The following is an 18,996-nucleotide window of genomic DNA, read 5'->3' as shown; positions in this document are numbered from 1 at the left end:
TTACTGATGGTAATTAACCCCTTGCCTCCCAGGCTAATTTGGAAAAAATGTTTCATGAATATAAAAAAAACAAAAAAACCCCACTAAAGATACTATGAAAGATGATGTTCCGCCGAGTAAATACCTAACATATCACACTTTAAAATGGCGCAAACTCGTGGAATGGCGCCAAACTTCAGTACTTAAAAATCTCCATAGGTGCGCTTTTTACAGATTACATGTTTAGAATTACAGAGGAGGTCTAGTGCTAAAATTATTGCTCTCGCTTTACCACTGACCTCACCGCACATCCCTGATATAGACTCTAGAGCAGGGATCTCAAAATACCGGCCCGCGGGCCATTTACGGCCCACGGACTGGTTACAAATGGCCCGCAGGCAGGGCCGATCCTGGGCGGGTGTGTGGGGCACACTGCGCAGCGGCTGGGAGCTTTCTCTCTCTCCTGTGTCCTATCCCCTGCATGCTGCAGCAGCCCAGCGTGCACAGCAAAGGAAACAGACACAGCACAGGATAGCAGAGAGAACAGAGCGGAGGGAGGACCCGCCCATCGCCTTGCCTATCTAGGCTCTGATGATCGCTCAGAGCTGTGCTCCCTCTGAGGCTGTGCCCAGATCCAGGGTCCTGCTGCCACCTCAGGGCGGGAGATCATGGCGTTCTCGGGGTGCCCTGCCACTGTTGAGCCAGGACCTGACAGGAGGAGAGGACTCGGAAGGCAGAAGATCAGGCCACCAGCTGACTGCCAGGAGGAGAGGTAAGTTAGCCATCACACTCAGGCTGAGCAAAGTCCTTAGTGGGGTGACTGGGGTTGAAATTTGTGAACAGGGGGTATTTGTGAAGTATTGGGGGGGTATTTGTGAAGTGTGAGGGGGGGAGGTATTTGTGGAGTGTAGGGGGTAGTGCTGAGTGTTAATAGTGCGTCCGCTGACACCAATGCTGGGGATTAATAATGTGTCCGCTGACACCAATGCTGGGGGTTACCGTATATACTCGAGTATAAGCCGAGTTTTTCATCCCATTATTTTGGCTGTAAGACACCCCCTCGGCTTATACTCGAGTGAGCTGTAACTTCCATTAGTAAAACAGCGTGTGTAACAGCGTGTGTCTCCCGCTGTGTATGCAGTCTGTTCTGCTGTCCATTGTAACAAAGCCCCGCCTCCTCCTCGTCTCTGATAGACGGAACGCTGATACAGATTCCCTGCATTGTATCAGTGTTCCTCTAGCACGGACGAGGAGGAGGCAGGGCTATCTTTCAATGGACGGCGGAACAGACTGCATACACAGCGGGAGACACACGCTGTCACACACACTGTTTTACTAATGGAAGGTACGGCTGCAGATTGGCATAGTGACACTAGAGATGGGCACAGTGACACTAGAGATGAGCACAGTGAGACTACAGATGGGCACAGTGACACTAGAGATGGGCACAGTGAGACTACAGATGGGCACAATTAGACTGCAAATGGGCACAGTGAGGCTGCAGATGGGCATTGTTTATCCAGTAGTTGCTGCATTTTGCCACTGTACCATCCAACACAGCCACTGTGCTATCAATTGCCGCCACTGTGCCATCGAACGCAGCCACTGTGCCCATCAAAGGCAACCACTGTACCATCAAACGCAGCCACTGTGCCCATCAATTGCCGCCACTGTACCATCAAACACAGCCACTGTGCCATCAAACGCAGCCACTGTGCCCATCAATTGCCTCCACTGTACCATCAAACACAGCCACTGTGCCCATCAATTGCCTCCACTGTACCATCAAACACAGCCACTGCACCATCAAAAGCAGCCACTGTGCCCATCATTTGCCGGCATTGTACCATCAAACGCAGCCACTATGCCCATCATTTGCTGCCACTGTGCCATCAAACGCAGCCACTGTGCCATCAAATGCAGTCACTGTGCCCTCAAACCCAGCCACTGTGCCATCAAACGCAGCCACTGTGCCATCAAACGCAGCCACTGTGCCATATCAAATGCTCCCACTGTGCCATCAAATGCTGACACTTTGCCCCATCAAATGCTCCCACTGTGCTCCATCAAACGCAGCCACTGTGCCATATCAAATGCTGCCAGTGTGCCCCCCACCCTCTGTCTGCACTTACCCTGTCTCGGTGGGACAGCTCCTCGATCCTCCTTGATGTCTTCTCCCGTCCTCTGCTATGATTGGACGCCTGATAGGCGTCCAATCACAGCGCCTGTCATTTCAGCCAATCAGGTGAAGGGTAACAGATCCAAGCACCTGATTGGCAGAGAGGCGGTTTAGTGTTAGGAAAGCGAATATTCATTCGCTTTTCTAACACAGCTGAGTGACCTGCGAGCGCCCAGCATGGCGCTCGCAGGTCACCTTTTTGACGCCTATTAGAGCCTATGGCTCTAATCAGGTGCTTCAAAAACACCACCCCTGCCGCTGTAATTCAGGCGCCCAGCGACCGAAAAGGGGCTGTGCGCCTGAATAGGGGGTGGCAGCGGTGGCCATAGATAGATTCATGCAATGCATGAATCTATTGGTACTAGAGGGGGGTGGCAGGAGAGAGGGGGCTGCACCCTTATGGACGCACCTCCACTGGTTAATAGTGCGTCCGCTGACACCTGTGCTGGCGGTAATAGTGCGTCCCCTGACACCAATGCTGGGGTTAATAGTGCGTCTGCTGACACCAATGCTGGGGGTTAATAGTGCGTCCACTGACACCAATGCTGGGGTTAATAGTGCGTCCGCTGACACCAGTGCTGGTGGTAATAGTGCGTCCGCTGACACCAATGCTGGGGGTTAATAGTGCGTCCGCTGACACCAATGCTGGGGTTAATAGTGCGTCTGCTGACACCAATGCTGGGGTTTAATAGTGCGTCCACTGACACCAATGCTGGGGTTAATAGTGCGTCCGCTGACACAAGTGCTGGTGGTAATAGTGCGTCCGCTGACACCAATGCTGGGGATTAATAGTGCGTCCGCTGACACCAATGTTGGGGGTTAATAGTGCGTCCGCTGACACCAATGCTGGGGATTAATAGTGCGTCCGCTGACACCAATGTTGGGGGTTAATAGTGCGTCCGCTGACACCAGTGCTGGTGGTAATAGTGCGTCCGCTGACACCAATGCTGGGGGTTAATAGTGTGTCCGCTGACACCAATGCTGGGGGTTAATAGTGCGTCCGCTGACACCAATGCTGGGGGTTAATAGTGCGTCCGCTGACACCAATGCTGGGGTTAATAGTGCGTCCGCTGACACCAATGTTGGGGGTTAATAGTGCGTCTGCTGACACCAGTGCTGGTGGTAATAGTGCGTCCGCTGACACCAATGCTGGGGGTTAATAGTGCGTCCGCTGACACCAGTGCTGGTGGTAATAGTGCGTCCGCTGACACCAATGTTGGGGGTTAATAGTGCGTCCGCTGACACCAGTGCTGGTGGTAATAGTGCGTCCGCTGACACCAATGCTGGGGGTTAATAGTGCGTCCGCTGACACCAGTGCTGGTGGTAATAGTGCGTCCGCTGACACCAATGCTGGGGTTAATAGTGCGTCCGCTAACACCAATGCTGGGGTTAATAGTGCGTCCGCTAACACCAATGCTGGTGGTAATAGTGCGTCCGCTGACACCAATGCTGGGGTTAATAGTGCGTCCGCTAACACCAATGCTGGGGGTTAATAGTGCGTCCACTGACACCAATGCTGGGGGTTAATAGTGCGTCCGCTGACACCCGTGCTGGGGGTTAATAATGTGTTCACTGACACCAGTGGTGGGGGTTAATAGTGCGTCCGCTGACACCAGTTCTGGGGGTTAATAATGTGTCCACTGACACCAGTTCTGGGGGTTAATAATGTGTCCACTGACACCAGTTCTGGGGGTTAATATTGTGTCCACTGACACCAGTGCTGGGGGTTAATGCTGACACCAGTGCTGGGGTAATAATGCGTCCCCTGACACCAGTGCTGTTTTTGAAGTTTAAAAGTTTGAATGCGGCCCCCATGGGATATGAAAACTTATCTTGTGATCCTCAGGTAATTTGAGTTTGAGACCCCTGCCCTAGAGACCATCTCTGTTACCAGATGGACTGCCCGTATGTGATCTTTTAATTTTAGATCCTGCTTGATTGTCATCTTTAGTCTTATGCGGATGGTGAAAAAGGGCAAATCATTAACAACTATTGCATCAGTTCCTATAGTTTGTTGCCGTCTCTGTATTGGAGAGTACTAGTAATGCTTACACTGGGTAGCTCTGTATTGGAGTGTACTAGTAATGGATAAACTGGGTATCTCTGTATTGGAGTGTACTAGTAATGGTTAGTTACATCAGGTAGCTCTGTAATGAAGAGTACCAGTAATGGTTGCATAGGGTATCTCTGTATTGGAGAGTACTAGTAATGGTTACATTGGGTATCTCTGTATTGGAGAGTACTAGTAATGGTTACATTGGGTATCTCTGTATTGGAGAGTACTAGTAATGGTTACATCAGGTATGTCTGTATTGGAGAGCACTAGTAATGGTTACATTGGGTATATCTGTATTGGAGAGTATTAGTAATGGTTACATCAGTTATGTCTATATTGGAGAATACTAGTAATGGTTACATCGGGTAGCTCTGTAATGAAGAGTGCCAGTAATGGTCACATCGGGTAGCTCTGTGTTGGAGAGTACTAGTAATGGTTACATCAGTTATGTCTATATTGGAGAATACTAGTAATGGTTACATGGGGTATCTCTGTATTGGAGAGTGCTAGTAATGGTTACATTGGATATCTCAGTATTGGGGAGTACTAGTAATGGTTACACTGGTATCTCTGTATGGGAGAGTACCAGTAATGGTTACATCAGGTATCTCTGTATGGGAGAGTACTAGTAATGATTACATCAGGTATATCTGTATTGGCGAGTACTAGTAATGGTTACATTGAGTAGCTCTGTGTTGGAGAGTACTAGTAATGGTTACATTGGGTATCTCTGTATTGGGGAGTACTAGTAATGGTTACATCGGGTATCTCTGTATTGGAGAGTACTAGTAATGGTTACACCGGGTATCTCTGTATTGGAGAGTACTAGTAATGGTTACATCGGGTATCTCTGTATTGGAGAGTACTAGTAATGATTACATCAGGTATATCTGTATTGGCGAGTACTAGTAATGGTTACATTGGGTATCTCTGTATTGGAGAGTACTAGTAATGATTACATCAGGTATATCTGTATTGGCGAGTACTAGTAATGGTTACATTGGGTATCTCTGTGTTGGGGAGTACTAGTAATGGTTACATTGGGTATCTCTGTATTGGGGAGTACTAGTAATGGTTACATCGGGTATCTCTGTATTGGAGAGTACTAGTAATGGTTACACCGGGTATCTCTGTATTGGAGAGTACTAGTAATGGTTACATCGGGTATCTCTGTATTGGAGAGTACTAGTAATGATTACATCAGGTATATCTGTATTGGCGAGTACTAGTAATGGTTACATCGGGTATCTCTGTATTGGAGAGTACTAGTAATGATTACATCAGGTATATCTGTATTGGCGAGTACTAGTAATGGTTACATTGGGTATCTCTGTGTTGGGGAGTACTAGTAGTGGTTACACTGGGCACAGTGGTGTGGTATATGATAACAATGGTTACATCAGGTACAGTGTTGTGGTGTATTGTAGTAATGATCACACTGGGTATTTCTGTATTGGAGAGTACTAGTAATGGTTACACTAGGCACAGTGTTGTGATATATAGTAACAATGATTACATCGGGCACAGTGTTGTGTTTAATAGAAACAATGGTTACAGCAGGCACAGTGTTGTGGTATATAGTAACAATTGTTACACTGGACACAGTGTTGTGGTAAATAGTAACATTGGTTAAATGGGGTACAGTGTTGTGGTATTTCATAGTAATGGTCACACTGGGTATCTCTGTGTTGGAGGGTACTAGTAATGGTTACACCGGGCACAGTGTTGAGGTATATCGTAGTAATGGTCACACTGGGTATCTCTGTGTTGGAGGGTACTAGTAATGGTTACACCGGGCACAGTGTTGAGGTATATCGTAGTAATGGTCACACTGGGTATCTCTGTGTTGGAGGGTACTAGTAATGGTTACACCGGGCACAGTGTTGAGGTATATCGTAGTAATGGTCACACTGGGTAAAATAATGAGGGGTCGTGTGCTCAGCGCCGTGTCCCCAGGCCGGGTGTGCAGACATTGCACGAGGCTGTATGTGTTATTGTCGTGACGTATCCCATGAGCACACATGACGTCACCCCGGGCACATCGCCCGCCTCAGTGTTGGTTACACAGCCGCCGCCCCCTATAGACGCGTGATTTGGTAGCGCTCAGTCACACGCTTTATCTGAGGCGCGTCCCCGTGCGCAGTGCCGGCTGCTCGGCGGCGCGCTCGGCTGTGTCTGTGTCAGTTGTCGCTCCCGGGAGCAGTGCGCGCTGTACACCGCGGAGAGGAGACTGAGGAGAGGAGAGAGGGGGCTACACCGGACACCTTCCACCCCCCCGACCCCCGGACATGCAGCCGCCCCCGCCCAGGCTGAGGAGCAGCAGGAGGAGGAGATGAGGCTCCGCAATGGCACTTTCCTGACTCTGCTCGCCTTCTGCTTCTGCATCTTTCTCTCCCTGTCCTGGTACACGGCGTTCAGCGGGCAGAAAGGTGAGAACCCCACCCCCTGGACCATCTCCGCCACCTCCTGTGTCAGCGCCATTCTCAGCTGCCCCTCCTATGAAGGCCACTCACTGCTGGGGGCACCTACAAGTTTTCTGTGCTATGTGATGGCTGGGTGGTCATCAGTGTGTTCAGGAGGATGGAGAGGAGGAGGAGGAGGGTCCTGGATCCATAGGTTCAGGTGTGATGGGGACCTGTCATGGCAGGTGTCAGGAGGAGGACAGCATGGGAGAGTGGTGACCATTCTCACATTATATTGGACCAGTTGAGCAGAATTTCTCCACGTTGTGATTGTGTCATTTCTTAAAGTGTATGTAATCCCCAAATCACATTGTCAGTATGATTGGCTTTAGACTGGCTATACACTATACAATCTGATCCTATGATCTACCATGGCCATATGCTATACAATCTGATCCTATGATCTAGACTGCCCATACACTACAGAATTTGACCCTATGATCTCCACTGGCCATACACTATACAATCTGACCTTATGATCTACACTGGCCATACACTGTGATCCTATGATCTACACTGGCCATACACTGTGATCCTATGATCTACACTGGCTATACACTGTGATCTACACTGGCCATACACTGTGATCCTATGATCTACACTGGCCATACACTGTGATCCTATGATCTACACTGGCCATACACTGTGATCTTATGATCTACACTGGCCATACACTGTGATCCTATGATCTACACTGGCCATACACTGTGATCTACACTGGCCATACACTGTGATCCTATGATCTACACTGGCCATACACTGTGATCCTATGATCTACACTGGCCATACACTGTGATCTACACTGGCTATACACTGTGATCTACACTAGCCATACAGTGTGATCCTATGATCTACACTGGCTATACACTGATCTACACTGGCCATACACTGTGATCCTATGATCTACACTGGCCATACACTTTGATCCTATGATCACGCTGGCTATACACTGTGATCTACACTGGCCATACACTTTGATCCTATGATCTACGCTGGCTATACACTGTGATCCTATGATCTACACTGGCCATACACTTTTGTGATCTACACTGGCCATACACTGTGATCCTATGATCTACACTGGCCATACACTTTGATCCTATTATCTACACTGGCCATACACTATACAGTCTGATCCTAGACTGCCCATACACTATACAATCTGATCCCATGATCTACACTGGTCATACACTATACAATCTGATCCTACACTATAAAATCAGATCCTATGATCTCCTTTAGATGGACCAAAACTATGTAGTAGAAGGACACACCTAAGCCAATAATGTAGTTACTATCCAATCAGGCTGGCCCCTGCTGTGGTTACCTTAAAGTGGTTGTAAACCTCAGACATGAAATATGAACAAAGCATATCCCTCTATAGTGTGCACTTGTCTCTGTTAGGAGCACTAAGTGTCATTTTTATCTGCTGCTTTGTTTCTCTGCTGTCGGCATGAATCACTTCTGACAAGTTTTCCTGACACCAAGAGAAAAAAGGGTGACAGAGGAGGGATCTCAAGGCTGATTCACCGCCTTCTGTGTAAGTTCACCTTACAGATTTTTATTTTTCTGTAAAGGTGAACTTACACTTTAACGTGGTTTTAAACCTCAGATATGAAATATGAACAAAGCATATTACTCTATAGCATGGGTGCTCAACTTGTGGCCCTCCAGCTGGTGTGGAACTAAAAGTCCCCTCATGCCTATGCCTTTGTCATGTCATGTAACTGTCAGCGGCTTGCAGTGCCTCATGCGACTTGTAGTTTCGCAACAGCTGGAGGGCCACGGGCTGATCACGCATGCTCTATAGTGTGTACTTGTCTCAAGAGTCTCTTCTGTCTGCTGCTTTGTTGCTCTGCTGTCGGCATGAATCACTTCTGACACGTTTTCCTGACACCAAGAGAAAAAATGATGACAGGGGAGGGACCTCTAGCTGACTGACAGCCTCAGCTCTGTTCCTGTGAGCTGTGTGAAGGGGGTGTATACCTTCCCTCCAATCAGCTTTCAGAGCTCCTTTCACTGAGCTCTGCAGAGTGTGATGTCAGCTCTCTGAACTCTCAGACAAGCTTTATAATTTAGCACTTTGAACAGCTATAAAGAAGAGAAGACTTAGATAAACAGATACAACTTATGTAGGAGGATTTGTTTCATCTCTGTGTATCACTTGAAGCCAGTCATTCACTGGGTATATGTAGTGGTTTACAATCACTTTAATTAAGTATTTTTATTGGAAATTCTACCCATCACCATGTTGTGTGAGATTGGCTGTCTGCCTGATAAACCCAATAGGTTGCCCAATAGCTAGTGTAAGTAATGCACATAGCAGACTGACAACACTGCTGCTAATTACAAAGCAGTGGTTTAGTGTTGTCAGCTTCCAACAGGAATTGTTGTTACTGGCAGGATCTCCAGGTAAGAAACTCTGCAATAGAGTCACAACATTGTTTGCTTAGAAACACTGTATACAGTGAAGCCTGACGCCAAACATACTGAAGATTCAATTTGGGGCCTCCATCTACTTTAAGATGACTGACAGCTACATTGGGTATAGCTAGGATGTGATGTCGACAACCCTGGGCATGCTTGTCAATACAGCTAAATATTAAGGTTATGCTGTTGGCATCACCTGGCAAGCTTGATGTGAGATGTGCCCACGTTCTGATGTTGTCAGCCTGTCGTTATTAATCAGCGAGTGCTGAGCATATCAAAGTTCCTACATTGGCAGTCCCTGGCATAATTGTCATGCCTGCAGGATACAGCTAGGTTGTAGTGTTGTCACCTTCTCCTACGATTGCTAAGACTGATGGGTATATTCACGTTTTGATGATGGCATTTTTTTGTCCAAAATGACAGAAGTACTTTGGCATTTCTAGAATGTTTTATGCTGTGCTTGCAGCAGGAGGGGATTGATTGGATTTGTACGATCTCGCTGTGGTTGGGTACAGCTGTGTGGGTCAGATGGTTTCTGTATATGTCTGTATTGTACAGGATCTACGTTTGGAAGCTCCTACTGAAGCTGAAAATAATATAATGATAATGAGAATATTGAAGTGTTTGTCTTTGTATGCAATGCTGGGACTTGTTCACATCATGTCCGTTCAGCTGTGTTTTTTTTCGCATAGTTCAATACAAGGGCATGTAGAAGACGGTTGTCTTTGCCCAGTTCACACCATACAGGTGCAGAGGTGTGTGCTGTGTAAAAATGCAGAATTTACATATCTTTAGGGCTCATGCACATGGGTTTGGCTCCTAGTATTTTTGAGCACAAGGGAAACACACATATGCATTATACAGCTGATGGGCTGAAACATATGGCTGGATGCTGTTCTGAGTGGTACTTAGGGTTAGGGCTTCCTGCCCTCAGGATTGTATGCCCAGAAGATGGAAGTCCTAATTGTGAGCACTGCTTGGAACAGTGTCCAGCCACCATTTATTTACTCAATCTTGACAGGTTTTTTGTCAAACATGTCAGGTTTTTACACTGTATGAGCCAAATGTCTATGTGCATGAGCCCTCAGGCAGCACACCGCATTTATTGCACCACAAAACGCAATGCACTGTGGTTCATGGGGTTGAATAAAGTTACATTTTGTGACACCTCGATAAAGTTAAAGTGTTACTAAACCCAGAACAGTAAAATCAGTAAAGCATGCTTGTTATACTCGCTGTGGAACCTAAGGAGTTAAATCTCTGCATTGTGTAAAAAGGCTGTTTGATCCTGTATACACCGATCCTCCCCTTCTTACATTGCCCCCAAAACCTGTCTAGGTAAGACAGTTACTGGAGTCAGGCTGCACATGCTCAGTTTGGTGTGTATTGCTAGAGAGTTTTTTTTTTTTTCTTGGGAGAGTGCATGTGATCAGTGCAGGGCCAATCGGCAATGTCCAGACAAGTGGTCAGGGTCCTGGATCCTGATAGGACAGCCAGTGCAGTATGAAAACTCCTACAAGCTTTAACCAAGGACTGATAGAAGTCACAAGACTGCTATATACTGCTATAATTGGAAAAATGTAGCGCATGAACAAACATGAGTAACGTAATGGTAATAAAAAACAGTAAAGTCCATATAACCACAAGTCCTTCAACAAAGTGTAATAGACTTAATACGTGACAAACAAAAGTCTGAATAGCCGATGGCAAAAGGTAAGTGGTGTGGTGTCCAGCTGTGTATATACTATATACTGCTGATGAGAAAAGGTATTTAGCAGTTTATATTATTATTATACAGGGTTTATATAGCGCCAACAGTTTGTACAGTGCTTTACAACATGGGGGCAAACAGTACAGTTACAATACAATTCAATTCAATACAGGAGGGATCAGAGGGCCCTGCTCGTTAGAGCGTATAGTCTAGTAGGGAGGGTATTTACTAAAATGATTGCATTTCCGTGTTCTGTGTACTGTGGGTGATCAGATCTAGTGAATGCAGGAGCCTGGGTTTAGTAACACTTTAAGTAAACTGTACTGTATGTTGTAGTTTGCATTGCATTGCCTCTACACCAGGGCAGGCTGATGTAAATTATTTATTTATTATTTAGCTTATTTAGCCATATGCTTGATAGACATGAGGTGTGCCCAGAAAGATAGAATGATATGTTAAAAAATCTGTTATAGAAAAATTTTGCAATTGAACATTGTCTCCTTCAAAGTATGCACCAAGAGAGTGTACGCAACGCTCCCTGCATTTTTTTTTTTTTTACAGCATCCCTGGAAGCCTTCAAGTGGGCTGGTGTTCAAAGCCTGTGTAGTGGCTCTATGGACATTATCCACACTACCAAAATGGTGTCCTTAAACCCTTCATTTTTGGAAATATGAAAAAATGGCCAGGGGTCAAGTCGGGGCTGTAGGGTGGATGGGGAAGCACCATGACGTCTTTTTCAGCCAAAAACTCTGACAGCCAAAGCACTGTGACTCTGGGAGTTGTTCTTGTGCAAATGATAGAGCAGCTTCTCCATAAGCTTTCCTCACCATTTCCAAAGTCTCTGATACACTTTTACACAAAATTTTATTGCGTACCGCTGTTCCAAACTCGCTTGCATTTTTTTTAATACGAGGCACTTGGTCAGGGTGTCACCAAGAAGAATGTCTCGGCTCTGGCAGGGCTGGTATGGAACTGATCAATGTTCTAACATATATCTGGCACCCTACCCCAAGTGACCTTGACCAGCTTCTCTATTCACAGAGCCCTTCTTGAGCGTAGGAACTTCATTCTCATTATATTCTGGACACACCTCATATGTATGACTTTGATATGAAAATCACTTTTCTTAAAGACAATTTTATTATATATTGCTCAGTGTACTGAAATTAGACATGCTTAATTAGCTAATGTCCTCTCCAGGTTATCAAATGTACATGTGAGCATGTTCAGCATTTTGGATAGTCCCGGGTTGTTTTCCTGTCTTGGTGATGGGCTCAGATTAAGTTGACATATGTCAGTGGTTGATGTCTATGCTGGCTCTGTAGCAAGGAGCCCATTCATATGCAAACCTCTCTCAGATTGTGGATTAATATTTAAAAATCCACCGATTTTTTTTTACTTCAAATGCTTTAGTTAGTCATGATCGTCTACATTTGTGTGATCTGTGATGTTAACGCTGCTTTTCACACATTACCTCCTGTGGAAACTTGTAAATGTTATTTTAAGATTAGCTTTCAGTGATCTAAGTGCAAATTGAAGGGTTTACATTCACTTCCCATTGCGACACTTGTTATAGAGCCTTTTCCTTCTGAGTTTATTATTCCTGTCTGCTAATTTTGTAAAACTTTGTTTTTTTTAGTCATTTAATTTCAAACTGAAATTTTGGTTACACTGCCAAATTGATTCACCTGCTACATTTGGGCCAATTGATATCTATGCATATATTTTCTCTATTTATAGCAGGTGCGTTGACATTCGTTATTGACATGTTTTACATGCATTTGTTTTAGGATAAAGTCCTGATTCACACGATGCGAATTCTATGCGGATTAGATCCGACCTGAAAGGCATGTCATCTGAAAAAATATTGATTGTTATAAAAGCCGTTCACATCTATGCTGTGCGATTCTGATACACTGTGTGAGTTTAGTGTGGGTTCGGTATAAATTTTAGCTCCAGCTATGCCAAATCCCTTCAGAAATAGCATTAATTTGCATTAGAATTGCACCTGTCAACAGAAATCGCACCAGATTCGCCCCACATCAGTGTCTATGAGTGTACAGCCATTGACCAAAGCTGTTCATACCTGTTGCCAATGCAGCAAAATGCACGTAACATGCATTCTGATGCGTTGCCCTTGACTTTAGGCCTCTCTAATCACTAAAATACAGGAAAAAATGGACACGTGTGTTCTAATACTAATCACATTTTAGCAGCAACAGACACTATGCTCATTATGGGGAAGTTGGACTCATGCACCTTACAACATGTGCATTAAAACGCTACTGTGTAAATGGGTCAGTTATGCTGGGTCATCCAGTGGCAAAACCTCCCTACTGGAGTTCTGGATCTTACATTCATTTCCGTGAAGTCTCACTACTACTGCTGCATAATGAGAAGCTTCCCTACCCTGCTGGGTTAGGCATGAAGTCATCTAATAAATATAATTTACACCAGCGACTAGAGGGCTGTTAAATTTGCAGGTGGACTGCCGCTTTTTTACCCCCTGCCCTCCAACTGTTTAAGTGAATGTGGCTGCACAGAAAGACAGCAATAGCCATTGCTCTACTGCCCTCTGAAAATCAATCCACTGCAGATCACTTTTTCAGAGACTGCTGAGGGTGTGAATGAATGCTAAAAAAACCCAAAAATGTCAGAAAGAAATTTGATGGCTGCAGCAGGCAGATTTTCCAACACCAAGAGAAAAATGGTGACGAGAGGGCCTCAGCTCTGTTTCTGTGTGTTGTCTGAAGGAGGTGTGTCCCTTCTGTCCAATCAGCTCTCAGAGCTTTCCTCATTGATGTAACTTCAGCTCTCCGCCCCCTGCTTTTCAGAGCTGAGAGATCCTGTGTAAATTCTGCACTTTGAATGGATGTAGGGGAAATACGGCTGTAGATGCACAGGTACAATTTATGTATGGGGATTTTTTTTTTTTTAATCTCTGTGTATCACCTGAGACCAGTCATTTCACTGAGTAAATGTAAAGCTGGATACATAGTATACAATTTTCTGTAAATTTTTTTTTTTTTCCTTCAGCTTTACCAAAACCATATAATATGAGGTCTTAGGAGTTTCAATTTGTATGCAATCAGGCAGGCCCTTGCACTACATGGTTTTGGTAAATCTAAAGGAAATCGGACAACAAAAGTTGTATAGTGTGTATGGGGTCTAAAGGTTTATAAACACTTAAAAAAAAAAAAAAAAAAAAAAAAAAGCTCTTGCATTATACAGTCCACCAGCATTTACCCAAAACTATAATGGCTGCACTGACCATATAAATCCAGCCCTGATTTTGGATATGTATAAGGATGTCTTGCTTATAATCTGTGATGATTTCTCCACAGCTAGACAGGAAATAAGAGATTTCTCTACGGTACCAAGATTTAGAATTTTATTCTTATTCATAAACCAAAAATGCTTTGCTGTGGAAATTTCTATGCCTATGTTATTCTTTGAGTCCCTTCAGCACAGCCAGCCGTTTCTCTATGGGCCTTGTCATGCATCACAGAGCTGGCTCCAGTCTCTCATTCATTGATTGCAATACCTGCCTCCGCATTTCACAACCTTGTTTTTTTCACCTGTCATTGTGCCTGCTTTATGCAAGTCTACAATTGGCTAGAATAGAACTAGGAACGGGTTGCTGTATGTTAAATTTAGATGATGGTGTTCTCATGTTTGCCTTTTTCATTCACAATACCTTTCAAATTTGGAATAAAAACATGGAGAACTAAGGAACTTATCACATGTTGTTAAAGGAAACTAAAGCTTAATAAAGGGTAATGTAATGCTTGGCCACTAATTTTATAATTTTACTCACTTCTTACCATAACCTGTATGGTTATACTGTCATGTTGGGTCTCAAGCCTTACTCCTTAGCAGGGTGGATACAAATCAATGATTTTTAAAATAAAAAAAAAAATCTGATTTTTTTTTTTTTTAATTTAAGTCCTGATTTTTTTTTTGGGGGGGGGGGGGATTTTTATCATATTTATTTTAATAAAACACTTTTGGAGTAAAAATCTATCAAAAAATAGTTTTCTATAAAAGATACATTAAATATTTTGTTTATTCAGCATGAAATGGAGCTTAGTTATGTAGCATGAGGCTGTCTATTCTGCAATATTTACAGTTTTTGGTAAACACACTCAATGAATCCAAGCTCTGCAAGCTGAGATAATGCACTGCATTGATGCATTCACACAATTTCACAGTAACCATGAGATAAACCAAAGTTCAGGAATATTCCTTTAAACCATTGTTTTGCAAATCTATGTACACTACAAACTGTATGATTGAATCGGTTTTGATATTGCTGTTTTACTAACCTGACAGCTTATTATTCTAAATAGGAAACCTTAATTTTGTTTGCAAATATTAATCATTTTAACTTCTACCACCAAGAATAAGTTCTTAAATGTAAAGAGCACCTGTCATTCAGATCCATTATGGCAGCGCCAGTTAGCGGGCATCCACTCACCTGCTGCCGCCACGTCTCTCGCCTTGTGTCACTGTCGCATCACCAGCTGTCCCATTAAAGCGAATGGGACTGTCAGTGAGTGAGCAGTAGGTCAGAGGAGGAGCCGCTGAGGGACAGAGTTGATTTAAATCAAATCCACCTTGCTCCTTAGCCAACGTTTCCACACTCTGCACAGATGATGGCCAAGAAACCTGAAACAGCTGTGTGCAACTTGGAATACATTGCTCTGTGGTATTAGTTATGTTTGCATTACACATCAGTGTTTCTGGATGTGTTGTTGTTTGTTGGGACGTAAAGCAATGATTTGCTTGTCTCTGCCCACTGTCCTGAAATGAGGAATAATTCTTTGGGATGTGAAGTGTGAATACCTTCTGCTCTAAGAAGCTTATAGCCCCTGTTCACTCTGGTGCGGCTTCAGCTCCGATTTCATTTAACAGAAGTCTATGCAAGTTGCAATGAAATCAGCAATAAATAGTGCAGGAACCTTTTTCATAATTGCTGTGACATGAGTTGATATGAACAGTTCTATTGCTGGAAATGGGGTGCGACTTGTCATGCAATTTGAAACTGTCAAATCGCGTGACAAGCCGCACCGGTGTGAACGGGGCTTACTGTGTTACACAAAATAGAAAGTACTGTATCTTGTCCAGTTATGGTAAAGGAACTAAGGGAACAACAATGCTGTGTGTGTCATGGCATTTCCATTTTAAAAAAAGTACTTGATTATTAAAGTAGATCTAAACCCAGCCATTAAAGAGAAACTTCAGGTTGTTTTATTTTTTAAGCAGGGACTAGTAAATACTGGAGTAGGTACTTACCAGTGCCTGTAGTACAGCGCTGTCTTCCCACAGCCAGTTCTTACCCCTGCCTGGTGCCACCTTCTTGGATGCGGAAACTCATTGTGGCTTTCTGAGGAACCACAGCTGGCACCCCAATGTGCATGTATGAGCTCACCAGGGGCTTTGTGAATTGTCCTGCAGCCTCCTGGGACATGTGACAATTACCAGCCAGGAGGCTGCGGGAAGAGAGGGGACAGGTCAATGGACGTCATCCTTGCCTAAGCAACAGTTTTGGAAGTGGGACTGGTTACTGATTAAAAATTGGTATTTGTGCCCCCCCCCCAAAACAAAAATACACCCTTTAACTCGGATACAGGCTAGGGGAGAGAGTGAACCAGCAGGACATCACTTATTGACTGACGTCCCGCTTTAAAGGCCAAGTTCCCCTTTTCCATAAAATAGGCCATGCAGTCAAGGGGCCCCAGTAGATATATAAAAAAAACTGCACAGCTGTGAAAAATGTTCATAACTTTTGTTTTCATGACTGTAGGCCATTTGGGTCCCCCCCGGAAGCCTGACTGAAAAACTCTCAGTTGCAACCCCCACATTCTGCCTTGTTGCTAGGATGTGAAAACTGTTGATTTTCACTCCTGTTATGCTGGAAGTGTGTGTCCAACGGTTTTCATATCCTAGCAACAAGGCAGGATGTGGGGCTTGCTAACTGGAAGTTTCTCACTTTCGAACCCTAACTATAACGATTTTTAAAAATGTTCCCTCCCCCTCCTCCTACACATGCTGGCTAACCTGTATAAAAAAAGATCTGTGTACTTACCTGTTTCTATCTGCTCCAGTCCAATCATTTGATCCTGCACCTCTGCGTAAGGCTAGGTTCACATCTGTGCAGGTGATTACCACTGTGGGATCGCACCTGTTCCTGCAGCTACAACAGCCCGCCTAGAAAAACGCTGGGGTTTTTGCTAATGGCACGCTGCATGCACTGGAAATTGCACCAACACTGGGAACTGCACTGGGTTGCGGTTTCTGAAATGCTGCAGGGACCTTTTCCCTGTGTTTCCAGAGGCATGCAAAACACGGCGCACAGGGCTGCATAGATGTGAATCTATCCTAAGTTAGTGTTTCTCAGACAGGGTTTTATCGAACCCTAGGGTCCCTCTAGAGCAGGGATATGCAATTATTGAACCTCCAGCTGTTGCAGAACTACAAGTCCCATGAGGCATAGCAAGACTCTAAGCATGACACCCAGAGGCGGAGGCATGATCGGACTTGTAGTTTTGCAACAGCTGGAGGTCCACTAATTGCATATCCCTGCTCTAGAGGTGGCTAGGGGTTCCTTTAGCAATAATCAATTATCTGACTCTCAGATAAGTAACCACTGACACCAATGATCATTTTAGCTATCTGCATGGGGTGCATTGTTCCTAATGATCACAAATGTAAGGAGCACTCTTCCAAGTGACCATCATGATAATGTACTGTGGTTTGTAGATCGAGCAATCTTTCCCTGAAACTGGAAAGATCTTTCAAATGTTCCTCCATGTTAAAAAAGGTTGATCTGAGGTCTCCAGGTTGGATAAATAGATGTAAAAGATATATAACTTTAGGCTTTATCTGTGCGGTAAACCTGTAGTTCTAGATGCGCTGTTGGTCACCAGGGCATAAAGGATTTATTTGCATGGCTTCATCTTCTGTGCTTAAATGAGAGATGAACAGTTTTTCTTTTTTAAATTTTGCAGTGAAAGCAAAGACTTGAATTTCACTGTTTATTGGGAAAGAATGACTGTACTAACTACACAATGGAATGCAGCCAGATGACACAGAGCAATAGGTCTTCAAACTGGTAATTAGATAATTTGGAATATTGACTTTGATTTATAGGAAAACTTTTTTTAATTCTTTTTTAAGGACTTTCTTTTCAAATCACTTATTTAAATCATTAAAATGTCACAGGAGAGAGAATCTATTCTAGAAGGCAACGTTTCTGGAATGCTTTTTTCTTTTAACCAGATTTGTTTATTAAAAATTTGAAACAGACAAAAAAGAAGAGAAGAGAAAGGGAGGAAAAAAGCCGCTGATCCAGAGAGCCAGAGAGGTCCATTATATCAGCCCCCTGTAACAGACTGCTCCAGTAGTTTTAGGATGACTGAGTAATCCAGATCTACAAGAAACACTTTTGGAACCCTTGTTGGCAATAGCCCTCAGCCTGGCAGGATAAAGTGTTGAATATTGCAGGTTCAGTTTTTGGAGTTTTTTTTTTTTTTTACTACTTGGAATCTTGCCCTCTGCCTTCCGATGAGAAGGTATAAAGTATCAGTGATGATTGATTTCTTTCATTTCCCTCACTTTTTGCAGGAGGATTTCTTTATTGCTGCATTTTAAAAAACGAAGCAGAATAGGGTGAGGTGGGTTGTCCTATGGTGGAGGGTGAGTGAAGACCTGATGAGCGCACTCTACAGCAAAGCATGGCAATAAACTTTGTATGCCAATAGTATACAGTAGACATTTTTCAAGTCTGTTGAATTCTCTTTAACCTGTGTTTCCATGTCACTAGCCCTGCTTTGTAGGTCAGTAGTGCACTCTCTGACCTTTTGCAGGTTGAAACACAAAAATGAATGTGGTAAGATTTGCAAGGGGGGTGTTGCCTAGCTGAACTGCCGCAAAAACATTATTTAATGTGGGCTAAGTGTTAAAGTGGTTCTAAACCTATTTTTTTTAAATCTTAATGCAGTCTCTGCATTAAAGTGGTTGTAAAGTCAGAGTAGGAATACCGCTAGGCCCCTCTGTTATACCATTGTATTCTACACAGTGTAAATGTTTGTTTAAAATGCTGCTGCTAAATACCTTCTTTCAGATCGCCTCTGTGTGGTCACGTGACCATCCACCGCTCTCTTCCCCTGATCTAAGG

General features: G+C 44.2%; 1 protein-coding gene across 1 annotated transcript in view; it reads left to right on the top strand.

Moving 5' to 3' along the window:
* Positions 1-6,333: 6,333 nt before the first annotated feature.
* MGAT4B (alpha-1,3-mannosyl-glycoprotein 4-beta-N-acetylglucosaminyltransferase B) overlaps positions 6,334-18,996 on the top strand; it is a 992,488-nt gene continuing 979,825 nt past the window's right edge. Inside the window, exon 1 of the mRNA XM_073621056.1 lies at positions 6,334-6,643. Coding sequence (XP_073477157.1) covers positions 6,547-6,643 — 97 coding nt within the window. The 5' untranslated portion in view covers positions 6,334-6,546. The remainder of the gene's footprint in view (positions 6,644-18,996) is intronic.

The sequence above is a fragment of the Aquarana catesbeiana genome, linkage group LG03 (genome assembly GCF_042186555.1).
Source record: "Aquarana catesbeiana isolate 2022-GZ linkage group LG03, ASM4218655v1, whole genome shotgun sequence".
Classification (NCBI taxonomy): Eukaryota; Metazoa; Chordata; class Amphibia; order Anura; family Ranidae; genus Aquarana; species Aquarana catesbeiana.
This window is presented reverse-complemented; position numbering and strand designations above follow the sequence as displayed.